Source organism: Coloeus monedula (genome assembly GCF_965178545.1).
Source record: "Coloeus monedula genome assembly, chromosome: 21".
NCBI classification, from domain to species: Eukaryota; Metazoa; Chordata; class Aves; order Passeriformes; family Corvidae; genus Coloeus; species Coloeus monedula.
Window position 1 is genome coordinate 1,531,894 of NC_138801.1, and position 9,965 is coordinate 1,541,858.

Here is a 9,965-nt window from a genome sequence, read left to right on the forward strand (position 1 = left end):
GAACAGATAACCTGGAGTAACACGGCACTGCTCACAGGGCGTGCATGGAGCAGGCTGAGGACACTGCACTGTAAATCACAAGAAATGAAACTTACCTAAATAACTGCAACTTATTCTGTGAACTGCAGCTGGCAGAAAATTCCCCATGTGTTTGATTGACTCAGTGGAGGCTTCAGGCACATTAACAGCACCGACCCCAAATTGTACCACACACTCCCCTGTATCCAGCACACCTGTACCAATATGGAATATTTCCCAAGGACAAAACATGCCTCTGTGTGAATGTATTCTAACCCTAATACTCCTTCCATGGCAGTGCTGAACTTCTGGCTTGACAAAGAGCACATCTGATGTTTTTTGTTCTTATTTTGCTCTTTTCAACCATCAGTCCTAGGGCATAGAGTTATTGCTCTCAGTTTTGGAATAAATTATTGTATGAATGTGCATAGCACATGAATATGCACCAAACACTAATAAGAAAAATGAATAAATTAGCTTTTCCTGCTGCACAATATAAGAACCATGAAAACATGTCGTTCAGACTACGCTGTTTCATGAACACAGTGAAAATCAGGTCAAGGAAATCACTGAATGACAAGAGTTTATAGTTTTTCACCAAAGTAGTTGTTGCTGGATTAACAATGATATTCGGGAGTTTTCCTTCATGTTTCACAAGAAAAATATGAATTAGTGATGTTTGTAAGGGAAAAAAGCATTAAAAGTGTATTACAGTCATACCATCCTGCAAGCCGACTCTGCATTGAAACTGGAGGAGACCACAGCTCCTTTGAAGAACAGTTCCAGGCATTTAGGGGTGGATTAGGAGGAACTTCAAAGGCTACCAGAGTCCCATATAAAGCATTCATTGAGCTCTGTCAGGACAGGGCTGGTTTTACACTTTAAAGGTAGCTGACAAAGATTTTCCTCAAACAATGAGGTTTGTAACTTTTTGTAACACTTTAAGGCAAACAAGCTGCATTACCAGGCTCTGTTTTAATCATTGACTTCAATAATCTTATACTTTATACCTATACTGTGTGATCTTGTTGAAGTTGCAACAGCGAGTTTTTTGACCACAAAAAAATCGGAAATTAATGAGAAGTTAGGCAATTACTTCTCTGATTGGAGAAGCTGCTTTAGCATCACTCACTGGCTTCTATTTTGGGGGTTTCCTTTTCACAAGTTTGTTTTTTCAAAATCTTGGGTAACTCTGACAGAGGATGGATGTTGTCAGTCTGGGGACACACCTGACCTTGTGGAAGATGCTCAGTGCTGCACTGATAACTACCCTAAAGGTGTCTTAATGATCACTTAAAATTCCAGCAGGGAAGAGGCAGCATTGGGGTTATCAGCTCACAGTTTCCTTTGTACTGAAGGACAGAAAAAAAAAATCCAAGCAGAGGCAGTGATACCTACTGGAAATCCCCATCCCTGAATACCTGTTCATGCACACACCCTACACTGGGTGAAAAATGAAAATGTACCATCACCTGTGCATAACCCCTGAAAAATGCTCATAATCACAGACACAGCTCCCAGAAGAGTCAGGCTGCCTTAATATTATTTCCTGGCCTAGCAAAAACTGAATGTCAGCTTGGACAAGCCAGATCCACCTTGGGTAGAAAGAAGCTTCCTACAGATATTTTTCACCTGCCCTCCCCACTACAACAACTGAAAAAAACCCAATTTACAACTAAGAGGTGAGAACAACAGGATTCCCAGAGCACCACAGGTCCCAGCTGCACCACAACAATAATGGAGCTTGAGGGATCTCCAAGTTTCCAAACCACTGGTCAAACCCCAGCCTGGGGCAATTCTCACCAGTCAGGCTGTGCTCCTGCTGCTCATCCCAGCACACCTCCCACTGGAGAAAGATCCTGAGGCCGAGGGTAGAAAGGGAACCCTTCCACCAGAAGGGATTCAGAGCAACCCAACTAGTAAATAAACTCTGAATAAAGGAATGGAGAGTTAGGTCTCCATGACAACAGGAAGGCATGTGCTTATATTAGTAAATCCCTGCTGACCTCTGCTGATCTTTCCCTATCCTGGTCAGTGTAAAGGATTAGTGAAAGGGGACACGCATTGGCCTGTTCCCAGGATCCACACAACCAGAAAGGGAAATGGACAGGCTTGAAAAGGGGCTTTCATATTCACACTCTCTCTTCCCCACCCCTGCTCACTTTGGAATGACAGCTATGGAAGGGAATGGCAGGATAAAACCAAATTCTTCTTCAGGAAGCACCTTCTATGTACCTGTTCAGGGAGGGTACAAGGCCTCTTCAGGTGGCTTCACACATCCCTAGGGCTTTACAAGCCCCATTTCCTTCCTTACACACAGAGATTAAACCCTTTCTATCCAGACCTGAGCTAAGCATCTGCTCTGAGTAACACCAGCACCAGAAAACAAGGCCTGAAACTCTCTGAGACTGCTGACGAGCTCATGACATGCTAATAACTGGCAGTGATAATTCACCTAGCCTAAAATATTTCATAACCTGTATTCCCTGTCCTGTTTAGCACAGTAATGGCACTTTGTGACAGCTGCTTTAACAGCAGGCTTTTCTATTTAGCCTCAGAAAAGGGGATATGGGAATGGGAAATCCTCCGAAACACCAATGTTGGACTGCAATTATGAAGCCCCTGGGCTGCAGCAGCTTCCCAATGCCCAGCTCTGCTGGTGTACCTTGATAACTGTGGGGCCCAGAGTCAAGTTCTTCCTCCCCATTTTTTTAAAAGGGAGAAAGAACTCTGAGATATATCTGCTGGTTGAAGCTAAACATTATCATTACTGTCTCAGGTTATCAGCTTATCAGATCTGACAATTTATGTGAAGCAAGACATGGCACTATGACCAAAAAAACCCAAACCTGAAAATAAAGATTAGCTAATCCAAAAGAAGTGTTGGCAATCAGCAGGCAGGACTTCTTAAGACAATACTGAATAAAGGGCCTGACAAGATGCCAGGGATCCCAGTAATGCCAAGGGTGTCTTTTGGAAAAGTCAGTTTTAAAAAGAGCCTTACTATTCATGGCTTTGATGTCTCTTGCAGAGTTCTGGTAGGTTAAACACACAAGCCTGGTGTCTCAGCCAAATACCACCTTGGATACAAACTTTAAGACATCTGATGTCCCTGCACATAGGCCAGATTACAGTTTTACCCAGATTATTGCGTGTCCACCACTTCCCAGACTGCTTCTGACATTGTTTCCTTTTGTTACTGGAGATCAACAAATTCCACACCACGTTTGTACATTAAGTTCTTGGTGTGCCAGAGTTTTTCATGCCAGATACACGTACACAGCCCAATGGTGTAAAATATTTATATAGAATTTACAAAGGCCTAGACTTAGACTTTCATTCATTCAGGCACAAAAAGCATGCCTCAGGTTCTTCTTGTGAAATATGCAGAATATTTACCCCGTCAAAGAAGGAGGATGGCAATTCCTGGCTCTCTCCCCCCCAGCCTGCCCAGTGAATTGCTAAAAGGTGCCAAACAGTGGGCACCGATCCACGGGGCCCAGCAGCGCCAACACCATGGCCCAAGGCATTAACAGCATTAGTCAGAAATACCACTTCAGGGAATTGAACTCATTCTTACCACGGAACAAGAAGCCAGCTAGCTTGTGTTCATTATCTGTTCACTGTTTACTGCAGATTTGAAGGTGTAACTCCTATTATCATGCTTCTAGAGCTGGGAGGAAGACAAGAGCTATGAATCCTTGGTTTATGACAGCATTGAATATATTGCCACAGTAACTCTTTGATCTTTCGTCCTCAGGACACCACAGTATTTTCCCTTAATAAACACTCCTCCAAGCTGACCTTCATGTTTCACACATTCTCTTGATCTCTCAGCCATTTCCACAGATCAAACACTGGGACAGGGACTTTCCTGTGTATTCAGTTCATCAGAGTGAGTCACAGGCTTTAATTTCCAATTCTTATTTAAATATACTGACAATGAACAAAACAGCTGGAAAGATTGGTTTTATTTGTTCCCCGGTTTTGAATAAACCCTAAACTGTCCCTGTGTCCAAGCTAATCTCAAGAGCTGGCATGAGAGCTGATAGCAAAACAGGTTTGTCTTGCACATGCTCTCAGCAGGCGTCCAAAGCATCTTTCAGGCCAAAGGTATGTGAATTCCTGTGCCTGCTGATGGCTGGAATTGTGGGAACAGAAATGAGAAGACACTCCTTCTGCCCTCCAGAATCTCCTTCAAAGACAAGGAATTAGCTGGGAGCTATTGTGTTCCCATTACACAGGCAGCAGCAGTAAAAGAGGAGTCACAGGCAGAGCCTGAACTGCTGCCCCTCTGAGGTTTCTTTTAAACAACTGGAGATAGTGAGGATCTGGCTGCAGGATGCTGATGGGTACAGATTGCACCAGGCAACTGCATATTCAGAATTTCCAAAAAAACTGTGAACAAGTAACTCAGGTATTCACCGCTTCAATGACATTTAGACTCAGTCAATTAGAAATAAAAGAGGTAAGTTATATGGTTCATAAGGGCAAGAAAAGACATTTCTTTATGGCATTAAAAACCTACAAGTGCTATCTAAATAGCACCATTCACTCCAGCTAAAGTCTGGCAGAATTCCCCTTGCAAAACAGGAGTAGGTGGAAAGCCTATGAAAATCAGCGCTTCCCTTCAGCTCTGCTGGCTCCAGCAAGAAGAGTCATCCACCTGCACTCAAAAGAACACCACGTTCTCAGTAAATCAATGTTCCAGAGAAGAGCTTTCTCCAGGAGTGAAAAGCCACGAGTGCAGTGGTAGGAGAGCACAAACCCCCGAAGCACAGCCCGGCCCTGGCAGCCGCACGCGGGCGATCTGTCCATGCAACCGGCCTTGCCTCTGCCCAACACAAAGCCACCATAATTGCTTCACACTCCAAACCAGTAGCTATGGTTACTAGATACAAAAGACAGTCCTGCTGCTTCCCTGTGGCCAGAGGAATTCCAGGCACTTAGAGCAAACACACCAGACAAAGAAGCTGGTACAAAGAAGAGAAAGAAAAAAAATATCAGACAAAAATCACAACATATTTTGACTTTCACATTCATGGTCTGAGGTGACCAGAGCAAAGAAAATCTTGGGAGGTTTCAGAAGTAAAAATAGACTGTTGGGGAATCAAAGGAAAAGCTGAAAACTTTCTCCAAATCTCAAAAATTACATAAACATCACCTACTAATGCACAAAATGCCAAGTGCTGTGTTCAGCACACACGAGCAGAGAAAAGGCTCTGACTGTATTTTGTCAGTGTTCTCCATATTTTACATCCAATTCTTCATGTTGTGGATCATCCCTGTACTTGCTCAGTGGAAACCAAACCTGACTGGTACCTACAGGTAACTGGCCTGGCATTACCGAGGACAGGATAAGGAGACCAGTTCAACCTCATTCATACTTTCCAGTAAAAGGCTGGACGTGTTCCTGACATGACCTTATAATCCCTAGATGACTAAAACAGATGTCTAGGCCCAGCAGATCTCTAGGCACCTATTCCAGAAGAAACAGAAAACAGAGATACCTTCTTTTCAGGGAACATAAGATACTGGAAAATGGAAAGGGTGTCAGTGGAACCCCAAGACATGGTCTTGGGAACTTGGAGAATCCCAGTACACTCAAGTGTATTCTTTGGCTATAAAGTAAGTTTTAAGTGTGGAAAAAAATACAAAACAAAATAACCCCCCCACCAGTGTGATAGACTCTTTTGTTACCTCATTGCTTCTTGCACTTTGAGGATGGATCTGCTTTCTTCAAAATTTCTAGATGGAGACACTCCTGTCCTGTGATCTCCCTCCACATTTTGTACCAGACGTATCTGGCACTACACTCTCCTGGGTACAATCCTCTTGTGCCCAGATGTATTTCTAAAGCATTTAGGATGGAAACAAAGGTCTGCGTTTCTTCTGTATGGGCACAACCAAAATATTCAGACTTTTCCAATGGAGAAAATGGTTACTATAATAGCTGAATACTTAGTTACACAAATACCTAATTATTTTTAGTTCCTGTGAATAAATGCATACATACATGTGCACAGGGAGAAAGGTGAAAAGAGACATAGAAGGAAAAACATATCTAGAATGAAATGCGTGTTTATCTTCCAGACTAAAGTTTTCAGGCTACAAATCTAACTGTAAAATGACAATTTGTTCAATAAAAGGGCAGGTCACAGATCTGATCCAAAGTTACTGCATAGTAGGTGGGTAAGAATCAGGCACAGGAGACAAAAACTTACCCCAAAACAAGAGGAAAAGTGGCAGCAGGAGAGCAGCATTGTACGGCCTGGAGGTAGTTTTCTTTAATTCCATGACAAGTGTAAGAGTGACTGTTCTAAACCCCTCCGGGGAGAGACAGGAGCTGGAGCCCAGCAAGCCCCTCCTGTGGCCACATCACGGTGCGGGGCGGGCTCTCCCCAGGCCGGGCGCTCGCCCCGTGCTCGGCCAGGCCGCAGCAGCACTGAGCCCGCGGACAGAGCCCCGCAGCCCGCGCTGCCCCGCGCCGGGAGCGCCGGCAAAACCCGCCTGGATCGCGCGGAGCGGACTGAGCCGGCTGCACCGCGGCACGGGGCTGGCGGGCAGCGGGGCCGGGGGTGTTCCCTTTGCCCCTCCATAACGCTGAAAACACACCTGGTGTGTCCCCACCCCCATAGCTGTGACAGGGCTCAGAACTGGTTCGGGACCGAGGCTGTTTGGAGGATGCAGGGTTCTCCATCAGCTCATATTTACAAATTCCACAGGAGGATCGAACACAGTTTTCTGAGTGAGGCTGCTTTGTTCAAAGAGAAATAAGACAAAAGCACTCTGCTAATCCCAGAGTTAGTCCACATTAGTCTTTACTGCTGTCTCTCATGGGGTGGGTGATCCCACAGGACAGGTGAACTCACAAAATGTACAGGAATCCTCTTCCCAATAGAGGAACAGTTAGAGAGATCAACAGAGGTGTCTGCAAAACACGGGCACCAAATCACACCACCTTTAGACACATGGGTTCAGTTTTACGAGTGGAAAAAGTTATCAGTGTGCATTGTTTAATGACAGTAACTGGAAAAAGACAGCCCACACTCAGCCGAGACCTACTAAGTCCCTCTAAATCCACATCACAATTGGATTAAACTGACTGTAATGAGAATTAAGTACATTGCCTCACCCTTCACTAACAACTAAAAATAGAACTACAGGTAAGATGCCAGACAAATTCCTAGTTTAAACAAGAAATATGCAAGACAGCAAGGAATTAGTGCAGACAGACCTAGGCTGCACATGACGAAAACAGGAGCAATCCTACAGTGAGTAATCTGTATTATCCCAGCATCCTTGCAGGGCTATATCCTTGCAGGGTGGGATATGTGCATGGAAATGGGATAGCTACAGCAGGGGTTTTACCTTCAGTGCAGAAGCAGAACAGACACAGCAAGAGCAAGAGCCACCCAGACTCTGCAGGTCAGGAACAAATGGTTCATCTCACTGTCCTGCCTTGGAATGCTCCAAAGATGATATATCATGTGTTATCAACCTTATCTGGACCACCCTGCCCCCTCCTTCATCTCTGGTGTCCTCAGACTGTTTTCTCAAGATCAGCCTCAGTATTAGTTTCTTGCCAGTTACCACAACCATCTGGAACTCATTTCTATCTCCTTAGACTCTTGTTTTGCTGTCAGGGGATGTAACCAAACACTGACATGTGCAGAATCTTTCTACTCAGAATATTTTTGCCTCACCTGTGTGAATTATGCTTCCAACAGTCCACCTTTTCCAAATCCCAGCAAATACATATGAATCATTGCTCAATGAACACAGCAACAAAGCACCATTCTTAGCCAGGCACTGCTGTAAGTTGAGTAGTGCAACACCTCACAACACCTGGAAAACACACCGACCCACGGTAATTTATGGCTCTTGGGCTACCTGAAGGACCTGCTCAGCTTTCATAGAACAGAAGCAGTGTGACAAACCCCCCACCCCACAGAAAGTGGAGGTCGTCCCACAGAGGCTGAGGTCTTGTGCAGCCCTGCTGTTCCTGCTGTGCTGTGTGGCCTGTGACACCCCAAACCCTGGACAGAGCCATGACTTGTGGCACACTAGCCAGACTGAGGGAAGAGGAAAACATCCAACTTCCTTATAATAATCAAAATACCTTAATCCATTGTCTACCTGTGAGGATATTAGAATTTGATTTTATCAATGTTCATGGTTGCAATTTTATGAGATTTTGCCAGCATAAACAGCAAACCATTCCTGTGCTGGACCCCTGGGCATACAAAAGCCAATGTGGGTATTAACCAGCTTAGTCCAATTAAAGGAACCTAATGCAACTCTTTTAAGGCCCTGATTTGTTAGGCTTGACTACATTTCCAAAGGAGCACAATTGGGTGGATTTGTTATCTAAAGCATAAGCTCCGAGCCCTTAGTCATCCTTGCTAAAGCCTTCCCCAAACTGGTCATGGTTTGTGCTACCTCTGCATCACTGCTGTCCAACGTCACCATAATCTGCTCTTTAACATAGCATTAAAACTAGAGCCAAAGGACACAGCTGCTTTCCTTGGTGTAACACTCATTATGAGAGATTTAAGGACAGCATAACAGCAAGGCTTCTATTCTCAGCCCAGAGCAGGAACCTTCGCAAGCCGGAAACGCATGCCATGGAAATGGGGCAGCAGTGGGCAAGCTGGATTAGGGGGAAAAGAGAAAGTAGGTCTGGAGTACTCAGCAGAACCTTGCTGCCCACTTATTCTATACTTTTCTGTACACTTATCACAAAACAATCCTATACCTCTTTCTACAAAAAGTTCAGAGAGAGCCACGCACCAAAGTACCTCAGCAAAAGCCTGCTTTTCGTTCGAAGAACAATGTACACTTGCACGAGTTTCACAATCTTTGCTCACACAGGGCTTAAAATAATCCTAATACTCCAGATTGGATACTGGAGGCGTGTGACAGGCCGGCAAGTATCAGTGGCACAAATAAAGCCATTCCTATCTCCTGTCACGTGCACGCTGTAGCTGCCCCAGAGGACAGAGCCTCACCTTCCCTCCTCACCATCCTGGAACCACTGGGCACAAATCTATTTTACTGAATTGAACAGTGGAAGCCAACAGCATCAAAGCCATGATTTTTTTCCCAACTTTTTCCTCCAAGGGTCATTAGGCATAACCATGCACAAAGGAGTCCATACTAACAGTCGCTGCTGGCTTGGGAAGGTGAGTTAGTAAAGAAAAAACCTTCTGGTTCCACTCAAAAACTGTGCCAAACCTGACTGCTTCCATACACTCTCCTGTTTTCTGTCACAGCTGAAAAGTGCCAGGAATATTTTTAAAAACTTCACATTTTGGAATTTCAAGCCTCCAGACTCACAGGCCAATTCTGTACACTGAAATGTTCAAATACAATTTGGTGCTGTAACGCTCAAGGGTTCCCCAGAGTCCAATCTCTAAGTGGAAATTGGCTCTCTCCTGCTGCCCTGAACAGGCACTGTCCCCACTCTCCCATCAGCCCACTAGATGTCCCTTCTGCACTGCCAAAGTCACCAAAGGGCCCCATGTGAAAATGGGAGAGCTGGAAAGAAATTAATGTTACAGCAGTGCCGGGGAACCAGAGCAACTGGACACATCCTGAACTGCTGCAGGACTGTGCCAGCAGCACCCTGGATGCTGCAAGACATTGTTGCAACATCCCCACAGTGGAGCCAAGGCAGAGTTTGGGCTGTGAGCCAAAACTTTAAAGTTGCTATTAAAACCTGGCAAAATTGCACAAAATTTCCAGTCTTGAGACATCCTAATCACATTTTTAGACACAATAAATTTAGTTTCCTATCACTGCTAATCAGAACTTCTGGCAAGCAAATCATGCTGCCTAATAAATGACAGAGTCCTGAGCCTGTGATACTGGTCAGTCCCAGGCAATGGCAGTGGAAAAAGTGGGCTGACAAGGCAGAGCAGGAGGGTTGTTGTCTGGTCACTGGC

General features: G+C 44.8%; 1 protein-coding gene across 1 annotated transcript in view; it reads right to left on the reverse strand.

The window, feature by feature from the left end:
* CRB2 (crumbs cell polarity complex component 2) overlaps positions 1-6,315 on the reverse strand; it is a gene marked incomplete at both ends in the record, with an annotated part of 30,782 nt that extends 24,467 nt beyond the window's left edge. The window contains one exon of the mRNA XM_082295029.1: positions 6,243-6,315. Coding sequence (XP_082151155.1) covers positions 6,243-6,315 — 73 coding nt within the window. The remainder of the gene's footprint in view (positions 1-6,242) is intronic.
* Positions 6,316-9,965: the final 3,650 nt, after the last annotated feature.